The sequence below is a fragment of the Anguilla rostrata genome, chromosome 18 (genome assembly GCF_018555375.3).
Source record: "Anguilla rostrata isolate EN2019 chromosome 18, ASM1855537v3, whole genome shotgun sequence".
NCBI lineage: Eukaryota > Metazoa > Chordata > Actinopteri > Anguilliformes > Anguillidae > Anguilla > Anguilla rostrata.
In genome coordinates, this window is record NC_057950.1 from 15,678,207 (window position 1) to 15,701,493 (window position 23,287).

The 23,287-nt window shown below is 40.6% G+C and overlaps 3 protein-coding genes across 4 annotated transcripts; all 3 read right to left on the reverse strand.

The window, feature by feature from the left end:
• Positions 1–152: 152 nt before the first annotated feature.
• supv3l1 (SUV3-like helicase) lies at positions 153–8,495 on the reverse strand. The gene is made up of 15 exons (XM_064316765.1): positions 7,871–8,495; positions 7,554–7,631; positions 7,205–7,312; positions 6,932–7,046; positions 6,282–6,450; positions 5,435–5,546; positions 5,229–5,306; positions 4,042–4,133; positions 3,523–3,703; positions 3,318–3,411; positions 2,978–3,197; positions 2,743–2,823; positions 2,173–2,349; positions 1,661–1,809; positions 153–1,535 (listed from the first exon to the last, which is right to left on the reverse strand). The coding sequence occupies exons 1-15, from the start codon at positions 8,139–8,141 to the stop codon at positions 1,133–1,135; spliced, it is 2,328 nt and encodes a 775-aa protein (XP_064172835.1). The 5' UTR covers positions 8,142–8,495; the 3' UTR covers positions 153–1,132.
• A 765-nt stretch (positions 8,496–9,260) lies between these two features.
• vps26a (VPS26, retromer complex component A) lies at positions 9,261–16,220 on the reverse strand. Of its 2 annotated transcripts, none has more exons than XM_064316769.1 (9): positions 16,109–16,220; positions 14,270–14,419; positions 13,855–13,930; positions 12,964–13,120; positions 12,277–12,441; positions 11,923–12,029; positions 11,590–11,658; positions 10,976–11,118; positions 9,261–10,569 (listed from the first exon to the last, which is right to left on the reverse strand). In XM_064316769.1, the coding sequence occupies exons 1-9, from the start codon at positions 16,175–16,177 to the stop codon at positions 10,456–10,458; spliced, it is 1,050 nt and encodes a 349-aa protein (XP_064172839.1). In that variant the 5' UTR covers positions 16,178–16,220; the 3' UTR covers positions 9,261–10,455. The 2 variants fall into 2 exon arrangements, with proteins under 2 accessions (XP_064172839.1, XP_064172840.1); XM_064316770.1 differs by lacking the exon at positions 16,109–16,220 and adding an exon at positions 15,546–16,048.
• A 1,213-nt stretch (positions 16,221–17,433) lies between these two features.
• On the reverse strand, positions 17,434–21,045 carry srgn (serglycin). Its single transcript, XM_064316771.1, has 3 exons — positions 20,883–21,045; positions 20,233–20,371; positions 17,434–18,098 (listed from the first exon to the last, which is right to left on the reverse strand). The coding sequence occupies exons 1-3, from the start codon at positions 20,947–20,949 to the stop codon at positions 17,735–17,737; spliced, it is 570 nt and encodes a 189-aa protein (XP_064172841.1). The 5' UTR covers positions 20,950–21,045; the 3' UTR covers positions 17,434–17,734.
• Positions 21,046–23,287: the final 2,242 nt, after the last annotated feature.

Below are 23,287 nucleotides of genomic sequence, written 5' to 3' on the forward strand. Positions count from 1 at the left end.
TGCGATAGTTTGAAATCCATGACAGGCTTGAAAATCAAAGTAACACCACACATTCTCCCTTAATGAAACAACTCGACATCCAGTTGTTTAAATTTGACCTGCTGTTTACCAGTACCAGTCCACTAAAGGAATTGAATAAATTAAACCAGAGCTTGTTTAATGACAGTTATGTTTACTCATTTAAATTTTACAAAACGGACACCTCCAGGTCTTTATTCAATGTGAGCTCCTCTCACATTTCTACAGGGAGGCACTCAGAAGCACCATGACTAAACAGACATGGTTTTTCAGAGCAAAGTTCACTTCATTCATTTTTCAGTCCAGTTCAGCGAGGCTCATTTTATCAGACTTTTCCAAGGGTGTGTTTGTATTAAAAAAAAACGAATGCCTGGTCCCTGTAAAGGTCCCCAGCATCTTCATGCGACTGCAACCTTGGTTTAAAAGAGTGCGTGCAACCTGTATCCAATTAACAACTGCCCTTAACTCTGGCCTGTGTTCAATCAACAACCGCCTTTTACTTTCTAGTAAATGCAAGTGTTACTTCCTACTCACACACTCAATTTGGGCAGTTTGTTTTAGTGACGGTTGAATTGGACAATCTGAAGAAAGTAACTACTGCTTGGCATAGTTAGTCAAAGCCTGTGTTTAAAGGACAAATGGACGCACACAAGCAGCTTTTCAGAATACTGTAGCCAAAATGGATTCTGAATCAATTATTTTTTATAAATGAGTAAAATCCCTACTGTTGATGCACTTCTAGTGTTATTTTAACATTGCTCCAGGAGTCAGTTCATGTTTTTACATCGAAAACAATCATGTTCCAATGATGCTACAAGAGAAGTGCAGAACCTGTTAGCCACATTAAAGTTGGGGGAACAGGAGATATGTTAACCTTTATCTTCAACCCTGAACTTTAACTCATGTCAACAAAAGGACATGTTTAATATAGATAGCATTATGTGCTGTGGATGATTTGAAGACCAAATTTTCTATACTGTGCGCTCTCTGGACAGCATGACAATCTGCCTGCTTTCATAATAAAGACCAAAGGAGGAGACTAACAATATTATAAATCATAGTCTTCACTTTAAAAAACTATAAAAGGCCCCCCCTCCTCCCCCCCACCCCATCGTCATTTCTTCTTCTTTCTCTTGACCTTGTTCTGGCTAGTCATGGCTGCGCTGGGCTCTCCAGCTTTCCCATGGGGCCGCTGCTGTTCCAGCCACTCCCTCTGCAGCCGCTGGAGGAGGTCAGGGGTCAGCAGGCCGTCCTGCAGCAGACGGGAGCTGAGGGAGCTGTCCGCGCCCCACCCGTCCGCCTGCGCACCCAGAGCTTTGGAGGCACGCCCCTTCCTATGGGCCAGCGCCCGGGGGCCGTTGGGCTCCGAGGACAGGGAGGCGGGGGCGCCGGCCTGGCGTTCCGAAGCGCGGATGAGCCCTGTGATGTTCCGCACGCCCTCCTGGATCGTGGCGTCCAGCTCTTTCTGCGCGTTCCGGACCAGGTTTGCATCCGGGAACATGTCCATGAAGCGGTAACTGTATGTGACAGTGGGATATTAGCAATACTGCCCCGTTAGTCAGTAAATATTTCACATTAAAAACACATGTAAAAAAAGGTCATGTTGCGACAGAAGCACATCTCCCGTGTAAGGCGCGGTTACCTGAGCCACAGGTACAGGTCCAGAACATCATGGACAGCCTCCAGGTGCACCAGGTCCTTGATATTGCGAGGTGTGGCCAGGGGCCAGGCAATGTGGCGACACACCCAGTCGAATGTTAGAGGCTCATCTCTGCTAAACTGCCGAGCAAACTGGAGAAAAGCAAAGTCACCAAAACAACCACATTAAACTGCTCATTCCCTGTCTGCAGCAGCCAAACGTGGCCACTGGCTCTCAGTCCAGTACACGGCCAATGCCAAATATGGGCAGGTAAACATTTACTAGTAGCACTACCAAGACACGACATCAGGTCTCCCATAATGCTAAAGAGACCACACGGAATTGGAGTTACGAACACCTGTCCACATGCAAAAACGTCTTTTGGAAAAAGAAGGGAGCTCAGTCCTGCGATTCACTGCATGAGAGATAAGCCCTGCAATTCACTGTATGAGAGATCAGCTCTGTGATTCACTGCACGAGGAGAACTCAGCTCTGACATGGCCTGCTGGTCTTACCTTCAAGAAGGAGGTACAGACGAATGGTTGCTTCTTGTTGATTGGCGCGGTGCAGAAAACATATCGAGAACGCAGGTTTAATGGAATGTGCTGAATCATGTCGGCCAGGAACTTAAAGTCGTCAATGTTGCAGACGAAGTACATTCCGTCCACCTGGGACAAGCTCACAAATATGTCCTGTTGGGGAGCGGAACACAAAATGAAATCAACTCCAAGTTATTACTTACCTTCACACAAATTCACAAGGAACCCTTATGTCAAAAATGCTTGTGTGATGGCCAATAAATTTGCTCATTACCACGTAGAGAACACGATACTAACAGTGTAGCACAGAGTTAATCTTATTAACCTTTATTTATACAGGGTAGGCTGACACAGCATGCATGCTATTTTACAGCAATGCCCTGTTAATTCTCCTCCAATGGCCATATGGATATTTACATAAATACTGTCAGATCAACCGATATAAGAACCACACCAAAAAAAACAAAACATGTTACACTGTTCACACAGGCCATCACGGACCATCAGTCCTTCATTATGAGTCCACCCCTCTACATCTGGACTTACAATGAGATTGGAGAGGGTGGCCTGTGGTAGGTGATAGGCAAACATCTCAATCTGTTCAGCAGTGGGGTGCAGTCCTGCGGCCTACAGTGATGAAGAGAGGACACACATCACTGTTAGACAGAGCGATACATTTATGACACACAGGTATGAATTATGATGGCACCAGACTGTAGATAATCAATAGGCATAACAGGGAATGGTAACAAGCAGCAGAAGACGCAGGCCCCTCCCTGACCTCGATGGGCTCCACTGTGCGGCTGAGGATCTCTTTGAGCACGGGAAGGTCGTCGCGGTGCATGGTGGTGACCTCGCCCTCCTTAAACATGGAACTGAAGCGGCCGGCTCTTCCGGAGATCTGCAGGGCCTGCGAGGTGCTGATGGTGTCCATCTCCTTCTCTCCCTTCTCATTGATGGTGGGCTTCTTCAGGGAATTAAAGATGATGCGCTTTATACTCCTGCATGGAAGGGGGGGCAGAGCAGGATTTTTGTCCTTTTAACATTATTGAAATAAGTACATGAACATTGTGTGCACGGTTGTGAAACAGCGCCCCCTGGTGCTCCTGTCAGATACTCACAAGTTTAATCCCATCCCGATGGCGTCTGTGGCAATCAGGATCTTGCACGGGTCGTCTGGGTCATTGAACTTCTTAGCTTGAGACAATTTGGTGCCTATTGACCAAATATTTAAATGAGTAAGGAACTATAAACACCACTCAGGTGATTGGCAGGGCATAGAATGATGATGGGCAGGTTGAAACAGTGACTATGAGAGTGACTCACCAGGCGGCAAACTGCCATAGATGACTGCACATTCCAGCCCCCGGACCTCAATCTGCCGGCTGAGGCTGTAGATGTCGTTCTTGCTGAAGCAGACGATGCAGTCCCCCGGCCGGAGGTTGTCCAGAGACTCCACAGCTTGGTCCAGTAGCGAGAAGGGCGTCAGCCTCTCGTAATTACGAACCTTGGAAGGAGGAGAAACATCTCAGAACCAAGCATTTCAAATGGCACATTACACAGAATGAATAACACACTTCACTGATTAGCAGAATTTTTCAAATGTTTCAATCAAGGAAAATCAAGTGAAAGTGAAAGCCCAGAACCCTTAGGCTCTGGAGTGAGAAGTTGTCTTAAGAGAAGGGCATCATACATAAAAACCTGCAGGGATTTTAATACTTTCATAATTTTTATATATAATACTTATCTACAGGTGTCTCAATGCATAGTGAGAAATACTTCGCATTAGCATAAAAGTCTGGTTGTATGAACAGGGTTGATGGAGACTACATTTCCCAGACTCACCTCCACCTCCTCCCCCGTGGTGTACAGGAGCTCAGTTATAAAGTCAATGGCTGCCGTCTCGCCACATACGTGGATCTCCTCCGCACACAGACCTGTTCACAAGCAGAGTCACCATGAGACACGAAAGTCTCACACAGGCCGTTCACACAGAAACAGCAGGGTCCCTGCAGGACACTCTTGAGCACAAGAGCCTGAGGAACACACAGGCGTGTCTCTGACTGCACCTCAACACGAAGGGCTGAATCCACTCTCCTCAGATAACATTACGTACATAACATGTATGAAAATCCAGTAGTCCAGAACACCTGAATAAGAAAGGAAACTAAAGAGTCTGATCAGTTTTCAGGTTATATTTTGAAAAAGTGTCAACATCCACCTAAATACAAGGTACTGTGAAGGAGAAGGCATCATTTTTCGACAACAAACCTGTGTGATCTTAACAGCATTCAACATTAATAATCTGCCTTGTGGTGAGAATGTAAATGGGTACAGAGATGACTGGCAAAGAAAGCAACCATGCTGCTGCTGCAAGGTTGTAGGTTCCCCAATCCCAGGTGAGGAACTGCCGTTGTGCCCTGGAGCAGGGTGCTTAATCCGAATTTCTTCAGTAAATATCCAGCGGTATAAATAGTTGGTATATAAACAAAAAAATAATTTAAGCTATACATTGCTCTATCTAAGAGTGTCTGGCTAAATGGCAAAAATGTAAACTTCTTCTTGAACTAGGGCTACGAAGCCTTAGTCCAGGGGTGGCCAACCCAGGTCCTGGGGAGCCGCAGGGTCTTTGGTTTTTGTTTTAACCTTAAATACAACAACCACTTTCGACCCAAGAAATCAGGTGAGGTGAGTTAACCACGTAATAATCTACTTTAATCAATCAGTTAAGTGCTGAATACCAATATGAACCAGCAGACCGGGGGATGTCCAGGACCTGGGTTGGTCATTTCAGTCCAACAGGAAGACATACGAGATATCCTGTTCCAGGAGCAGTGAGACACACAAACAAACCACATGCAAATTAGTGTTTTTATTCCAGCTGGAGCCACCCACCCAGCTAACACAAAATGTTCTCATGATGTTAATGGAACATTTTGTCAATGTTATAATATTGCTACTACAATGCAGAAACAGTGAGAATGCTTTGTGTTAGCTGAGTAGTGGCTTTGAGACGAAGTGACTTACGGTACCTAACAAAGCTCTGGTCCAGGCCCAGCCACGCGACGGGTCCCGAATCATCTGGATCTCATCAATAACAGCGACTTCAACTACCAGGAGTACACACAAGGACAAGTTCACCCATTTTTCTTCATTTCATAGCATGAAAAAACCCCTACAATTTCAACAAAATTCGCATTAAAATGATTGCACTTAAAACTCCAAACGGGGAACTTACATGGGGTTGTAGCACTACACATCTCAATGGTGCAGGCTACATGACCAGCCTGTCTGCCCTCTGGGTCTACAAAGGTTCGCTCCTCTCCTGTCACCAAGTCACATGGCACACCCTGTGGGAAATGTACACACACAGTTTAATACCCTCCCCCTGCTAGTACATCACACATAGTAATATATCACACACTGGTAATACCCTCCCCCTGCCAATACATCACACACATGCTAATACCCAGTACTCAACCCCTGCTAATTCATTAGACACTGGTTAATATCCTCCCCCTGCTATTATATAAGACACAGGCTAATGTCCTATCCCTCAAAATACATCATACATATGGTAAAATCCACCAATTGCTAATACATTACACAGGCCAATACCATCCCCCTGATAATACTGTACATCACACACAGGCTCATACTCTCCCCCTGCTAATACATCAAACACGTACTAACACCCACCCATGTTAATACATCACAAACGTTAACAAAAGTTCTTTCCCTTTGCTAAAACACTGTATACATACTCGAGCACATGTTCCATCATCCTGCAGTACACCAAACATAAGTGTTGAAACACTGTTACGTGGCTAAGACATCACACACACACAGTGAAACACCAGCTCCCTGCTGCAAATATGGCAAATCACACACATACTGAAACACCACCTCCCTCCTGACAATGCATCACAAACACATTCAGAGTCACCATCCCACTAAATTATCACACACATACTGAAACAACAGCTCTCCTCTGACCATCTGCAATGCCCTCGTGGCAAGTAAAGGGTAAATGCCAGCCAAATGACTGAGAGATATCTTTCTTAAAGAAAAAGAGAGGCACTTACAGCATTATTGCTTTTCTCAAAGATCTCATGTGCCAGAAGCTTCAGTGGCCCACAGTAGACCCCGGACTTTGCTGTCAGGTATCTCTGAATGGCATGGTGGGTTTTTCCACTGTTGGTGGGGCCAGCGTGGAAGACAACCTTTCTCTGGATTGCACGAGCCTCCGGGTACCTTTTCGGCATTTACAAGACAATCTCAGCCAGACAGAATCACAAAGCTCAAATTCTTTACTTACAATCCATTGATACAGCTGGACACTTACAAACGTAATTCATGTTCAGTACCCTGCTCAAAGATTCAAACAAAATGCCCCACCTGGGTGTTGAACCAGCAATGTTCGAGTTGCAAGACAAGTTTCCTAATCATTATGCTGCAAACACTGTAGTCTTCCAGGGCCAGAGTCTGAGTAACCTGTACTAGATACTTCACCAGATTGGCTCACCATCAATCAATCTTATGTTCTTAAAGTGTTCAATCGCTCAAGTATTTTACTGGATACATGTTAAAGAGCGAGTACAGAAACAAACTGAATACAAAACAAATTTCACTTCATTTCAGTCAGTACATAGTGGGCAGCACCTAGATAAACTCTCTCATTTTTCATTTGAAAAAAAATAAAAGCAAAAAGGCAATGCGAAGCTGTAGCACCTACCAATCAGCCGGCACACGTAAATCACTGATCTTGCGCAGATCATCCATGCAGTCCAACATAGGAAAAATCTGTTTAGCATGTCTCATGAAGTATGGATAAATGTCATCTACATGTCCTGAAACACATGTAAAAAAGATAATATCTAACAGTCATTATATAAATGTATACAAAGCAATGATGAGTGGGGTCAAATTATTCAAACTAGATTCAAGTTTTTTTCTGAATTTGAAAGGCCATTTGATATTTTTGAGGGTTTGCTGCTGTTGTACTTACCAGCTCCGCAGCAAATGTCATTGAGGATTATGTGAAGATCGGCACTGAGTGTTCCCATTTCCAAAACATACTTCCTGAAACTAATGAAGGCCTGGTGGAAGAGCCGGGCTGAGAGAAATATAAGTGCGTATTTGAGTATCCATATTCAAGCTAGTCTATTAATTCATTTTATCACAACGGCTCCAGACTGTCCATATTTAAATATGGCTTAAAAAAAACTTGAATTGTATAATAATGTTCTTAAAATACAAACACCCTGAAATAACCACCGTGAAAACAGATTTCCTGAAGCATCAGAGTATTACCACTACATTTGCTGAAAATGTCATTCTTAACAAAACCTCCTCACCGTCTAAACCGTGTTCGGCTGCTAGTCTTTGCATCTCTCTCCTTTTGTAGAATCTGTTCAATACTTTAAGAAGTTCGCCTGCAAAGTATAAACATTTCAAATCAGCCACCAAGCAAACACCAAATGCTGATTTTTTACAGCTTGCAGCATGACAGCCATTACAGTAAATCATACTGGCGCCAAATAAAACATTATGCATTCATCCAAGATAGTAATGCATTAAGTTAACAAACAAAATAACACGAGACAATATGTACTAAACATGCACAATTTGATTTCGACCACCAAAACATAAACAAATATCGACGTTACATTACTTTTGTCCAGAGGTTGCGTGAGCTCAGCTCCTACAGTTCCATCGCTCGTCTGATCACTTTTGATGTCCAGAGGGACGAAAAGCGAAGTATCCGGAGGCCGGGACGAACTGTTCGAAGAGACATTTCGACTCGAAAACACAGAACGTAAATGTCTGTGAACCTGTCCACTGTCCCAACGACCAAGCATGGCAGCCGCAGAGTTACGAAAAGATAGCGTTTTAACGAGCGGTTTGGCCCGCGAAAGCAGGACCATGCAGCGATGCGCCGACATCTCAACACGTGAGGATCAGGAGCCTTTATTAGACCCTATATTTATTTTACCATATTTACAAATCAACAACTTCAGATCTTATACTGCAGCTATCACAACATTTCAGTCAAAGGACGTTCTGCATAACAACGTGGTATAGGACCTTTTTTGAACATGGTGTTCAAAAATATGCCAGTTGTAAATTGCGCAGAATACTGAACAACAGATTACATTACATATATTAAGATATGTTTTTTTAAACACAGTTATATTCAGATTTTGCAATAAAAAACATTCAGTCCTTTATTACTGGATATTGATATTCGAATTGATAAAAGGCGTCTGCTCTAAACCATGGTGCCAATTATTCAGACATGCGCACACTGTTCCGACGCGTCATAATCTGCGCAGTTTAGAAAGGGAGTTGAAGTCCCACTACATTATCATTTGCGTGTGTTCGACAGACGCGGGACTAAAACCTCCAATCAGATCCTTTGTGAAGCGGCAGCCATGGATTCTCTTTGTGTACTCATAAATACTACTGTCTGTTCTTAAATTAAATACTACGTTTTTTTTTCAAAGACGTAAAATTGAGGAACAATTAAGATGTTGGATTCTTAAATTTAGGAATAAAAAATGCACCATCGGAATTAAGTTTGATAAGATATTGTGCCCCATCACGAGTTATACCTACAGACCCGATGAAATTAAGGCTTAACCGAGGATGTGTGTTTTATCTCAAGTGGTTTTGCAATTTCAAAAGAAAGCACCACATGGCGAATACAAGTTTCCACCTGTAGTAGACATTAAAATATCTTTTTCTCTGATACTTCTGAAAAACATCTTTATTTTTAATGGGTGAAGTGTTTTTACACATAACCAAAATGTCATAAAGCAAATTACACCAATAAATAACAAAGATGTATATTTGTTACAACAAATATTAGTGTGAAATTAAACCAGCTACATGCTGAAAATGACTACATTTTTAGCAAGCTGAAGAAAGCTACATATATGGTTTCTTTTCAATTAGCTTCACAAACTAATTTTGCTGGCTAAGTGCAATTAGGCCATCTAACCCGCATGCCCTCTGTTCTAGGGCACTAATGGCGGACACTGGGCAAAGATGAAGTTCCCACATCAGTATAAATCTGAAGTTTATTGTGCACAGGTGAATACATGTATGGATAAATGCTACGTACAATGTTAAATGTCACTGATTTCACATTGTTTTAATGATGGTAAAAATGGGGTGGACATGCACGTAGCCAGCAGAGTATTTGGCATAACCGTTTCATCAGTTCCTTGCAGGCACTTGCATACAATGAGAAAGGAATGAAGACTGTCCCTGTGTGGCCGTAAGGAATTAAGACCACAATACACAAAGGAATTCTGTTCGGGCTTGTCTGGGCACTACAGCAGCCCTATGCTCGAAAAGTAATCATATTCTTCTTCATAACAAGGGCACAAATAGAAGAGATTAAGTTCCCATCCATAATTCCACAAACAGCATGGTGTACACAGAAAACAAAATTAAACATTGATCAATAAAGTTAATTTGAGGTGGGTTTTTAAGTTGTTGGTCTGCTTGTGGCAGATCTTTCCAGACAGAGCTCCATAGATTCCCCAGAATTCCACTACCACATTCTTCCTGTATGTTCCAATGTCTCTTGTAACACAACTTGCCGTAACACAACAAATATATTTTATGTTCTGAGAAACATTTAAAATTGAACCCGTTTTTTTGCAATGTAACAATTAGTTAAATGAGGAAAAAAACATAAATCACAAACATAAATGCTAAATAAGTTAGGACACTTTATATAATTTGTTTACGTCTCTAATGTGACATTAGTGCATGCTTGTTGTCAGGTAGTGTGTTCACCATGGCAGGGTCCAAAGGGTTGTGTAAGACATCATAATGCTTTATGCTCACATAAATTAACCAGCCTACATGCACCGGAACATTCTACTAAGTTTGTGAAGTTTTGAAACATATTTCTCTTTGCATTTAGTTTTTTTGAATAACCAGGTGTAACTCTTTGGGGGACAAATGAGCGATACAGTAGAAACGGTTGCTTTCAAATGTTCCAGTGTTTTCTATTTTTTGTTGTTTGTTTTGTACAGAACAGTCTGTATGTGCAAACAGAGCACTTTGTTTTTAGAGAACACGGCAGAACTGGACAGAAAAGAAGGCTTCATGAAGCGGTGGCGTGTAGTCATGTTTTTGGCCTGCCTCATTTGTCCTCTCTGTGGGGGGGGGTGCTTTGTATGGCCTTCCTTCCAGTTGGTTGCTCTGCAGTCCCTGCCCACACTGCCCCTCCCTCTGGTCTCTTCACATCTCAGGCTGTTCCCCAGGTAGGTCTGGTCTTGGTTCTGAAGGCTCGTAGCGCTGATGGAAGTTGCGCTTTCTTAGTTTCTCAGGGGCCTTTCTCCACAAAACAACCTCCTGCAGACCACAGGGAAACAACATGTCTTAGAAGTGGTCTGAGATTTTTTTTCTCCAGGCAAGGATTACTTTCTTTTAATCAAATTCACAGTGAAGACCATTAAAAGTGTATTCTTCCAATTTATCCAAAACACTAACAAAAAAAAAAGTGAACACATTTATTACTTAAATCTGACATTTTGTGTATCTGCACTGCATAAAATTTAAAACAAGATAAAAGTTATCTGTACATTGGCAATTCATAATAAGAACATTGCTCAAAGTTTAAATAGGCACTGCCTAATCCATGATGTGAATCTGTGACTTTCTGGTCAGTTTTTAGTCAGGTTCCGATAAAACAAAATAAAATAACATAAAGTAAGGCAAGATTCCTGAAAAGCAAAGTCAGTCAAATACTGGTCTGCACCTGCTGTTTGAAATATCGCCTGTCCTCCTCGTCCACCAGCACCAGGTTGAGGAAGTAGCGAACCGAGAACTTCTTATTAACGTCCCTCATGGTGGCAGTAAGGTCATAGCCTGCCAGGAACAGCCGGATTGGAATGGACTCCCCTAGGAAAAGAGCAATAATTTAGTGTTGGGTTCCAAAACAATTTCACGGGGTCTTCAAGTAACCACTCTGAAGCTCTCACTTTCTTGAAATGTTGTCACCTGTACTGAGTACAATATAAACACCAACACCATAACAATGTATAAAACAAACTTTTTCTGCCAACGAGGTTCATCTTAAAGTATAAAGATTTCTGAAACATGAAAACATTGGAAAGATATTGTTTAAACATTTTTTTAAAAAGTGTAACCACAATCCCTTTAAATAATCAGTGGTATGGGTAGTCAGCTACCACATAACAGCAAATTTGTAGTAAAAGCACTTTAAGGGCTACTATGACCCCAAACTTCACTTAATGAAAGAAACCCAGTCAACTGACTAGGCATAGCTGGACCATAAGACGACAGACGGACTAATGCTAATATATGATGGGACAACAGCGAGCTTATCAGGTCTCTCTTTGTTTCATCTACCTTTGACTGGAGCTCCGTCCATAATCTCATACTTCGCAACAGTTTCTGTTTCAGTGGTTGTACTTGGTCCTAAAAAAAACAAATTAAAACATTTAGAAGTTCTTACAAAGATAAAAAAATATATATTTTTATTTTTTTGGTACAATCCCCCACCCCATGTAGAAATACTTGGTAGAGCTGCATCTCTTTACTGTCCGATTTTCCAAACAATCTCACTATCATTTGTTCTTTATTTCCCCCTTAATAAAAGGCTACTACACCTGCTTGAAACAGGTCACAAACTTGACAATATTTCACAATGTGTATGTGCTCTCTCTCTCTGTCATCTCTCACCTATTCCAGTCATTTCCTTTTTGATTAATTGTAGCTCCATGTGCTGGATTTTGATTCTCACCAATAGAAAGTAGATCTTTCCCACAATTACATCTTTCAAATGGTATCTGCAAAGACAGACCGGGAACTTTATATTGACATGTGAACACATATGAACCTTCATAACAATCAAACAGCATTTTGTAACTTGGGTATTCTTTCTGTTCTTCTGTCAGTAATTAAGCCATAATCTGTTCATGCCCTTCATCTAAACATCACAAGCTCTCAAGCAGAGTGCACAACATATACTGATTCAGGGGGCAGTTGGTATTGTGTGGGCAGCATGCAATATTTAGTCTATGTCAGTTTGCTCACTTAGACTTGTTATATTCAAACTCTATGTGCAGGCAATCTTCAATGCCCACTTCCATCTTGATGGAGTTGTTGACGTCGGGGTACGTGGCCAGCTGATGGACGATGAGGTCGTACTCCTTCACCAGGTCTGATAGTCTTCTAACTATTGTGACTTTGAGGAAGTACCTGTCATGGAGATGACAATTATTGTCCAGATCTTATAGTTCTCTATACCTTCCAAGATCCTGGAAGTCCTAGTTAATGCTCAACTGAAAGAATACTTGCAGAATAACAGCATCCTGAGTACTTGACAGGCTGGATGTAGGTCTGGCCATAAAACAATAAGCTGCTATCAAAGGCTGAAAATATACTGCGCACGCTCTTGAAAATAAAAAGCACAGTGCACTCTTATTCACTACCAATCAAAATCATCTGACACATCTCACTCCCAGGCTGCTGCTAACAAAAATAATTCTCCCATGCAAGGGAAATATATTGAGCAAGTAACAGCATATTTTAGACATTTGGTTTGATGAGAAGTTTTGAAACCCACATTAGCAATCTTTTTAAACGTCAGAACACCATTTTTGCCCAACTCTCATGTGTGGGAGAAAAACTGACCAATTCCAGCTCCAATTATAATATAACAATCAGTTAAATAAAATTAAATTGAGTTCCAAAGGGTCGAGAGGGGTGATACAAGTGTACCTCAATCGGACGTTGGCTCCCACGTAGGACTCATAAGGCTTCTCCACCTGCATGAACTCAAAGTCGTAGCTGCGGTCGTGCGTCAGCTCTCCTGGCAAGGCAAGCTCCTTCACCAGGTTCACAAACTCATGCGTGTTGCTCTTATCACTGAACAGCTCTGCAAGTACAGGGGGCAGGAAGGAGACACAAAAATAAGAACAGGCCTCTTTTTCTGAAGATGAATCCTTTTCTTTCTCAAGATCCCAATGGTAAATGGTTAATGCTTTTATCCAACAGCCACTACAGGCTGCAGTGCAGTTTATGAACCCCTGCAGTAAGTGTCAGATTACAGAATCATCACAGCAAGCTGTTGTTAATGCAGCTCGGATGGATATACAAAAATTACTGCTGTCAGTGTGCTAACAGTCCACACACAGAAAATTATTATGGCAGACTAATTATATGGGATAATAAGCAGGATGACACAGTCAAATCAACTGTTTTTGCATAAGTTGCCATGTCAACATTTCTAATTAAACTGCAGTGGCAGCATATAGTTATTGAAATTGTTGGGTTATCACACATAGTCTATTTGGCCCTCTAACTGCTAACAGGGCTCTGATCTTTAACACAGCTCAAGATCCTAAATGTTTAAGATTGTAAGGCCATAATGTACAACAGACCACTGCTGTCCTCACATGATGACCACATGCTCAGCTAAGACATTTACTCACAAAAGGGGCCATATACTTGTGGAATAGTTTTCACGTATGCAGGTAAGCATGCATGCACACACACACACACACACACACACACATGTGCATGCACACACACGCAAACACACACTTCCATCACATAACCATACCCACTTAATGACACAGTAAGCACAAAGTCATGGGATTCAAAACGCACCAATTTGACCCACAAACTCGATTCGGATACCCTGGTGCTCTAGTCTCTTCCCTGACTGTTTCACAGTGAAGTTCACCTAGAGAGAAAACAATTCAATAACAATGCCTCTGTAACATACATACAGTAAACATGAATCAGTAACACACCAGCATAGTTCCTGAACAGGTCTGGATTTGCACACAAAATTTGGATTGGCTAATATGTATAGACAAATACTGGTTATTGACATCAGCCCCAGAAATTCCATATTGTGCATCCCAACTCTAGACAGTTTTAGTTTCACTGTAAAAAGGAAGAAAAGTCTGATAACGGGAGGTATGAGATGCTGTGGATGCTGTTCTAACAGCAAGTATGTGAGAGAATAAAACCATGCGAAGCAGCAAAACAGCTTTTGGTCCTTTTCATACTGGCTCACCTTCCCTGAAACTGACTCTCCATCATAAAACAGGAAGTGCTTTTCCATTTTCCCCTCTTCAGTCTTGAGCTCTGCCATCTTCCTGGTCTCCGCATCATTGAGGATGACATCTATTTCACACACTGGTCCAAATAATCCACCCAGGAAACTCTGAAATGCGCCGACAAATGCGGATTAATTGAAGAAACGTCTCTGATGGAGTCCACCATATCAGACAGGAAAGCCAAAAACACATTGGTCAGGAAATTCACTGCAAGACAAACCCCTTTGGCTTATGATATATGCCAAAATACCAGAATACATACAATTTAGAATAAGTACTTAATTACCATAGTGGACAGTTTGCAGAAAGTCTTCAAGGTCTGTGTTGGCATCTGAAAAAATGTAGCCTATGCCTAGAGCTACCACATTGCTAAATGAACATACAGGGTAGACCCACATGGTGAGTCCATGTTATGTCCCATCATTTGTCTTCAGTATTGACTTAAGTGTGCCATGTTAGTACATTTTAAAGAGATAAATGTAAACAGTCATCTTTTCACACACAAAACAGAAAAGCCATGTCGTATCAACAAAATATAATTCTGTATACCTGCATTTTTGGGTTTTCAGTAAACAAGTCACAACAATCATAACGAAACAGCTAATTAATGCAATTTTGTCGCACAACCTTAACAACTTTGTCAAGAAATATTAAACTACAAAAATGTTGCTATGTTGCACGGTTTATCTAACATTTTGACGCGTACTGATTTAGCCGTAGCTAAGTTAGCTGGTAAACCAGAAACAGCAACTGGAATTTTCTACTTAGCTAAATATCGCTAAACAGCGTGATACATTAAATAGCTAACTATCTATCTATAGTACAGTTACAGTGCACTCAGAAGTATCGACACAATCCATGCAATCTAGCGGTGTAACGAAATAGCTAAAACATGTTAGCTAGCGAATTTATGTTTCAAACTAGTTTTCTGGTTAACTTAGCCAGTTGGTTGGGCAGGAACTAAAATCACAAAGTGAAATTGTTTGTAAAGACATCCAGAATAGTGAGTTTTGCGAGTTGTACAGTAACATATGGGCCTCGAGTGCCTCATCTCTTCAACTAATCATGCCCAAGACGCGCCCGGGCCGCCGGGCACTCATGCACAACAATCAAAACAATAATAAAAAATCTAACAGGTCTACCAGCTGCGATTATTATCTAGACCAATTCTTACTTGGCGGTACCAAGGCTATTGCATATGATACGGCCCTTGCCGATTCGGATGATACTCACCATTTCAATCTGATTCCAGAAAGTATATAGCCGTAATCTCCGCTGGTGTAAAAGCTCCAGCCCAATTCCTGCTCAGTCATGTGACTCTGGGACTCAGACGGTCATATGACTGCCGCTGGGAAACTAGGCTACTCTAAATTAAGTCTAATGCCCAATGAACTGTTGGGCTTACCATCGACAGTATAATATCCTACTACATAGAACTTTGGGACTACCAACAGCGATAGGCAGAGCGAGGAAAGTCCATGAAGCCAATGGCCAGAGGTTCTCAACCCTTTTACAATATGGGTCCTGTACAGTAGGTGCTGACCTTGAGCTGCAGTGTGTGAAAAGCAATACGAAATAAAAGTCAACGTACCGCGTTGTTCCTATGTCCCGGGCTTCGACGCATGCATTGCAACAAACAGGTGATGGTTGCAACTGCGAGTACGGCAGAACAATTTAGTAGGCTATGTTTAACAGTCGGCTACAGGGTTAAACCACGGTCCTCGATAACCGCCCCGCATAGATGTGATACATAGCGAACTGAGTTAAACGACAAGGTCCCAGCCATAGAATCTTACCCAGGGAGGGACAGAGTAACGACAGCAAAATGGGTTTACTGGATATTCTGTCCATGTCAACAACACCATTATACCAGAAAAAGTAGTATTCTAGTTTCAATGGAAATAAGTAGGAAGTGAGCTATTATGATAAAAACTAGAGTTATGGAAATTTTAGCATTAGTCTACCAAAGAAAACATTCCGACGAAACTGGAAACGTGAGAGTAAGTTTGTGGGGGGAAAAATGATATGACGTGTATCGTACCTTTTTTCCACAGTGCAGGTTTACGTTTGTTCGAGTTACCTTGATGGATTGATTAACTTATATTTTCAGGTGGGTGGGAGGTGGGAGGTTTGAAACCAGACCCAAGAGATAAAGCTGGAGAGTGTGTGAATAAGATGCTTACTATCAGTAATTGCCAACTTGCTGATGCTTTCAAAAGGCACAGGAAGAACAAGCCATTTTTGGGTTTCTCAGAGATTGCTGTTGTATCATTGGAATTTTTTTTTTTTTTTAACTGTGGTTTGCCACGTCATGTCAGCAGATTGTGAATGTGACATTGATCCAGGTCATATCTGTTTTTCAGAGTGAAACTGCCAGATTGTAGGCTTATCTTTAGCAGCCTTGGTCTGCAACTACCCTAAAATGTTTGATTGCTCATACCAAAAAAGCTTGTCTCATTTCCGTCCTTGTGACGGAAACAGAAATACATAGAGTACATACACATTATGCCTGTCTAATCTCCGTCCCTACCTCATTAATGTAATGGTACCACCTACATTTACAGTGGATATTTAATTTACACCTTTGTTCTGAACTGTAACATTACATTGACATAAATGAAAGAGAAATCATCTTGCTTTGACTTCCACTGAAGAACAACTTGTCCCACCCATAAACAAGCTATTGTAGCTCTGGTGCCATTTGTGATGGCCTTACATATCAGAGAGCAGAAAATGGTAATGCAACAGGTGGTTGTAAATACTGACTTGTTGATATGAGTTGAGTTTTAATCTAATCTACTACATTATGTGATATTATATAATGAAATACCATTTATGATAAATTATGATAAATACCATTTGCTAAAGAAGTCCTTCAAATATTTATTTTAATAGGTTTTGTATGTGTGCTTATTCTGTTAGTCATAAAGAATCTGAAATATTGTAAAATGGTATATGCCATACAGATCCATCTGCCTGGGTATAAAATTGTTTATATGAAATGAGAAAGACAGATTGGAGCAGCAAATTCATCTCCATATACCTTTTTAAAAATCCAATACATTCGCATGGTGGTACATTCCCAAATCTCATTATGTAAAAAGCTCTGCACTCAAACATATTACTGGCAAAAATTTATTACAAATTACATGACGCCAAAAATAAAGTACGGCATGAATGAAAAAGTACTTTTAAAGTATTTAACCATGAGAGGGGTTGTTGAATATATATATATATATATATATATATATATATATATATATATATATCACACTACAAAAACAGCATCAGATATAGTACATGTTTTTCCAGGTAGCTACAGGATTACATATTTTCCTTCTGTAGTTCCAGTGAGTTACAGTTTAAACTTATATTCCTGTAGCTCAAGTGTGTGGGAGATATTATGATGTTGTTGCACAGTCTTATTCTGTGTAGTCAAGCACAGAGCCACTGCCCTCTAAACTACTGCCAGCTGATCCACTGCCCTCTGAACTACTGCCTTCTGATCCACTACCCTCCATCAGCTGCACCCTTCCTTCAGCGGTGAACAACCCATGATCCTGCCAGTCCATGGACAACTGGTCCCCTGAACCCCAGTCTGTGGACAACTGGTCCCCTGAACCCCAGTCTGTGGACGACTGGTCCCCTGAACCCCAGTCTGTGGACGACAGGTCCCCTGAACCCAAATCTGTGGCTAACTGGTCTCCCAAACTCGACTCCACAAACAGTCCACTTTCCCCGGAACCATCAGTTGACTGCAGGTCCAAGTCAAGGCTTGCCTTCATTCTGGAGAAATGAAAAAAAAAAAAAAAACAGAAGCCAGTTAAGAGTGGTGGTACAAAAGTTTAAAGATTTTTTACATTTTCAGAAAATCTGATGTAACAAAATTGACCTACATTGTCACATTGACAAAAAAGACAATTAGTGCTTCAGCATACCTTACACAGTCAGATTTTTGGTTTCAATGAAATTAGCTTCCTTTGAGAAATAGATGTGATATATGGCAGGGTAGAGGTTCAGTTTTATCATGTGTATTATAAAAATTTGCACTACAGCTATAGGACCACATGGCATTGGCCTATACACCACTATAACTATAGTAGGTCAAGAATTAATATTAATGAAATGTTATTATGTTAAATAATATATGTGATTTTGCATAAACCAAAAAAGTAGACTATTCTTGTTATCTAATCGAATCAGTTGTTTAGTCAAATAAATTAACCTATTTGGCATACCTTATTCATGAAAATGTGTGATTGTTTAATTAATCAGGGAACGGTGCTATAAAAATCCGCATTTAAACTGTAAATGAGTGAAAATAGAGGATTTCTCGAATGGTACCATAAGAACAGTGCGTATCTTCTGATCTCAAGCAGACCTGTCTTCTGACAGTGATAAATGGCCGATAAATCCTTATTGGTTGCCAGAGAGGCCTTTATGACCTCTGTGTGATTGGTATGAGACCCACATACCAATCACACACAGTTCCACCCCATAACCAGATACTGTCTACCATGGACTTTTTGGCCAATGGGACTTTCAGCTGGATATATATGGCAAATCCTGAATATATTAGCTTTCAATGAGCTGCAGACTCCTTGATGTGTTGGATCGCTTCGCATTATCAATCCACAGAAAAAAGAAATTAAATATTGCTGGGCTGCCAAACACAATTAGCATTAGAGCATGATATTGTTCATGAATGGAAGGAATTACTACTCTTGTTATTGCACAGGTCATCTGAAATGCCTGATGTTCTCTTTTGAACACAGTAAAATGTCCAGTGTTAATCCAACTCTAACAGAGTACATATGAGTCCAATAGGAACCACATGTACCCTGTAAAAGTTGATTTAACACTGAACATTCTACTGTGAACATTGCCGCATCTTAGCCAGGGGACACACATACGCGATTATAACTACAGAAAAGCTCCATGGGCAATCAAATGGCTGCTAAGCATAATCAGTTTAATGTTAAAATGCATTTTAATTTTTAAAAAGTTTTCCTTTTCTGACATTTGTCTTTACCTGTAATTTTTGCCCACTTCATTCCCTACATGCCATTGTACTTATGGTAATTAGAAATCACATGTAAGCATGGCTTGTTTATCAACAATACATACAAACAAGTGTGAATCCACAATAGCTGCGACCGCACACGCGAATGCATCCATGTATGCATGCATCCACGCACACACCCTCACACCAACACGTGACCTCTTCGTTGGCTCATGACAAACCTTTCCAAAAAATCTTGTGCAAATCTGTGAATCCATTCGGGAGTTATACGCATTTTTGTGATAGGTCACGCCCATCGCCATGCCCCCTCTTGGTCAATCTGCCTGAAAGTTACTCAGCTCTACCTTCGGTCATGACCAAACTTCATGACAAATTTCAGCCTTCTGGGGCGAAAACTGTGGCCGCGACGGGGTGGGACACTTTTGTGGACCGACCAACCAACCAACCAACCGACAGACAGAGCTATAGAGCTGCGGTCGCAGCTAAAAAACAGAGGTATCAAGTTCTGAGTTCTTCATCACAAGAACTTTTCGCAAGAACAAAATAAACTTGTTTCTACAACATTATGAAGCCCATTATTTTGAAAGGGGGGAAAAGAGTGATAAACGCACCCAGCTACAGAGATAAAGAGCGTGTTAAACGATTTTTGAGTATGGACACCATGCCTTCCCACGACAGAAAAACAACTCCCTTAACAACTCAATTTTTGATCAACTATCATTTTGCCTCTGCAGCTATTTCTCAACATCACTTCCAAAAGATTTGGTACAACATTTACACATGTGAGCAAATGCTTACCAGACGTTGCAAAAATTTTGCTCACTTGACATGCTTCAACATGTGTTTCCACTGTACAGCTTTGTCAATGTCGCACTGTGATCTCTGACGAAAACTCACATGTCTTGTACCGCAGATGGAGGGAGGCGTTCCCTGGGCCCAGGCAGGCTTAGCCACGGACCCCACTCTTTCACACAGTTTGCATTTCTGCCATCTGGTCTGCATCTCACCCACATGTATCTCCCTTTAGCGGGAGCTCCTGTAGAACATGACAAAGCACCACACAACAGATGAACCTCCTTTAGTTCTCATTTCTAAAGGTAAAATCATAAAGGCAAACCTCTACTGACTTTATGTATACTACATATATTTTCATTCATTCTTTTTCATCAAATGGGTATTTCTGTATTATTAATAACAAAAGCACTGGTGGCGGTTGTTACTGATATGAACCATTATTTAACTACATTCAAAAGGCTTTATTGTCAATGGATATATGTGAACATAACATTATTATTATTATTATTATTATTATTATTATTATTATATTCGTAATGAAAGGAGGGTTAAACTGCGCAAAGCCTCAGTAACAATCTAACCTCTACTTGCGTGGATTAATTAGGCGGAAAATCTTCTCTGTGCATCTCTACATCGCACTAGTGGCTTACATAACATTTACGAGTATTGTACTGTTTCTAAACACTTTGTTTTTAACGGGAAATTATTTTTAAGGTTTAATTATTAAATATGAATCTGAAAATATTGCCTACCCAATGCATCTTGTCCCAGCCAGCAGAACACCAAAAAAGCGACCAATATTTTCGGCAAGTGTCCCATCCTTACAAATGCGGCAAGCGACAGCGTTATACTCTCGAATCTGAATTTAGCTAAAATAAGCTCACTTGAGAAAAGTTACACCACAGAACACTTCAGACCCAGCCCTTTTATGCGTCATTGTTTCCTGAAATCAAACGACGTCAGGATGCCAGAAAATTTCAGTTCGGCAGAGTGAAGTTCCCCACGCATCGCACGCAAATGGCCTGAACTGTTGCAGAGAAAGATTGCGTAATCACCGTTACTACCGCACATATGCATGTGCCTCATACAGATCAGGTTGTAACCTTAACAATTCTAGCACGTTTATATGCTGACGCCAAACTGCTTTCGCTACTTGATATGTGGGTTTGAAATTTGAGAAGCTTGGCATTATTATAATGCATTTTATAAGTTATTAAATTCGCCAATAAAATCGTTATCACAAGCAGACATTACAACATAACCAAGTTGCACCAATATTTTATTTTTCTTCCATATTATAACAATTTACAAATCTTGAAATGATTAGAAAAAGCAAACTGGGTCTCAGATGTTTTAGCTGAGCCTTTGAGAAACACAAAGGATTGAGCAATTTATCATCACTATGACTAATTTACTTTAAAAGTTCCAACAAACCCATGATTCTATGCCAAGGCCCTATAAAATGAATACCCTGTGGTCAGAGCTTAAATTATCAACTGCAATGTGGAGACAGAGTTGCAGATATGATCGCACATTCAATACTGGGACACGGAAGTGAATTTAAAGCTGCAATTGTTGGTAAGGTACAGGAGAACGTCTTATCTGATTAAGCTCTCACCCATTCTGCAGGTGGCCATTTGTCATAACACTAATGTGAATGTAAAGGGGCCATGTGAATGGCCCTGCAGAAAAACACACTTATAAGGCATATGAAACTTGATGCAGAATGACGTCTGTCACCGTTTAACTTTAATATTACTCCCGGGATGTGGAATAATATTTACAGATTTATTGCAGATATTAATACCCATATCACTAGCTCTAAAAGCATTTCCTGTTTAAGATTTTTAAATAAAAGGAAGTGATCATGGGCTAATATAGTTTTCATCCATGTACCATAATCTGTTTTTTTTTTTTTTTTTTTAATAATTACGAAAGAAGAAATATCTCGGTTTAACACGGCAAATTGATTCTTGGCAAAGGAAGGAAAACCACTAGTACCTTGGTATGTCCATAATTCAAGTTTAGACAGAACAATATTTTTATTGATACAGTCTTTACGTGAGGAAAACTCTGCATGACCTTCCACAACTTGTTTATAGCCAGCACAGAGGTGACAGAAAAATGCTTTTCTCTGCAAGTTCACGGGTTTCATCTGTCCACAGACCTTATTTGCTCTGAAACTCCACTCAGTAAACATTTAGTGAACATTTGTGATTAGTTCACTGCAACATCTATATTTATTTTGTAAACTGTTTTTCATTTTAGAACTGTAGTAACTTCTCAGCATATTAAAGATTCATTTCCATCTGTGTGAGGAAGCAGGTCTTTCTGATGTGTAAAAATGGAGAATTGAAATTGTACTCTCCCTTTGCTTCCAGATAGCAGCTATTTTTTCTGCTACCTGCTTTTTCTGTTTCTGAAGGCAACGTCCCATCTATTCTGGCTGGCTGACACGGTTTCTGTTCTCCATAATTTCACAGTTTTCCGTTAAGTCACCTGACCAATAAAAAGGTTCAGCACAAGAGATTATAAACAGCAGTTATATAGTGTGATTATCAACAAAATTACTTTATTTAGAATTTCCTTTTAACAAACATAAATTAATCACATTATTATTATTTTTAATATCATCCTCAATATCATGTCTTGTTCTTTTAACAAATCATTATTGTTTAAATTGTTCCGTTATAACAATGTAGGATAATATTTTTGAATTTGCAAATGTGATCATAATCAGGTACATCATGTTTCATATTTATGCTAAAAAGAATTTTGTAATAATATGTATATAAGTCTGAGGATTGCAGTATTAACCCAGATCACCTACTGAAATAAAGGTTTGTAAAAGTAAAGGGACCAAGGAAAGGAAAAGACTGTGATCATGGTTCCGGTCAAAAAGCTGGACCAGGCCATGCTCACAGTGATGTGTCAGGCCCCAAGCCAAACCAAGCCTAACTAAGCCAGCCCAGGCTATAAATCAACTGCAGAGGACTCAATAGCCCCCTTTAATCAAACCATAAACGCGTAAACAAGCCTCCTACAGCTGCCTTGGAGACTGACAGTCACAGTCCAATGAGATATGCAGCAGTCAGGGAAATCACTGTGGGGAATGCACTGCTCAGATTCACCCAAAGGACAGTTGTCTTGACGGGAG

Coding starts and splice junctions, on each gene's coding strand:
- vps26a (XM_064316769.1), bottom strand. CDS start 16,177: ATGGTGTTGTTGACATGGACAGAATATCCAGTAAACCCATTTTGCTGT. Junction 13,931..14,269: donor GAGAGTCAGTTTCAGGGAAG/GTGAGCCAGTAT, acceptor TTTTCTCTCTAG/GTGAACTTCACTGTGAAACA. Junction 11,119..11,589: donor GGACGGAGCTCCAGTCAAAG/GTAGATGAAACA, acceptor CTCTTTTCCTAG/GGGAGTCCATTCCAATCCGG.
- supv3l1 (XM_064316765.1), bottom strand. CDS start 8,141: ATGTCGGCGCATCGCTGCATGGTCCTGCTTTCGCGGGCCAAACCGCTC. Junction 7,047..7,204: donor TGACATTTGCTGCGGAGCTG/GTAAGTACAACA, acceptor CATGTGTTTCAG/GACATGTAGATGACATTTAT. Junction 2,350..2,742: donor CCACCCTCTCCAATCTCATT/GTAAGTCCAGAT, acceptor GCTCCCCAACAG/GACATATTTGTGAGCTTGTC.
- srgn (XM_064316771.1), bottom strand. CDS start 20,949: ATGGGACACTTGCCGAAAATATTGGTCGCTTTTTTGGTGTTCTGCTGG. Junction 20,372..20,882: donor GCTGGGACAAGATGCATTGG/GTAGGCAATATT, acceptor CATGTTCTACAG/GAGCTCCCGCTAAAGGGAGA. Junction 18,099..20,232: donor CCATCTGCGGTACAAGACAT/GTGAGTTTTCGT, acceptor TCATTTCTCCAG/AATGAAGGCAAGCCTTGACT.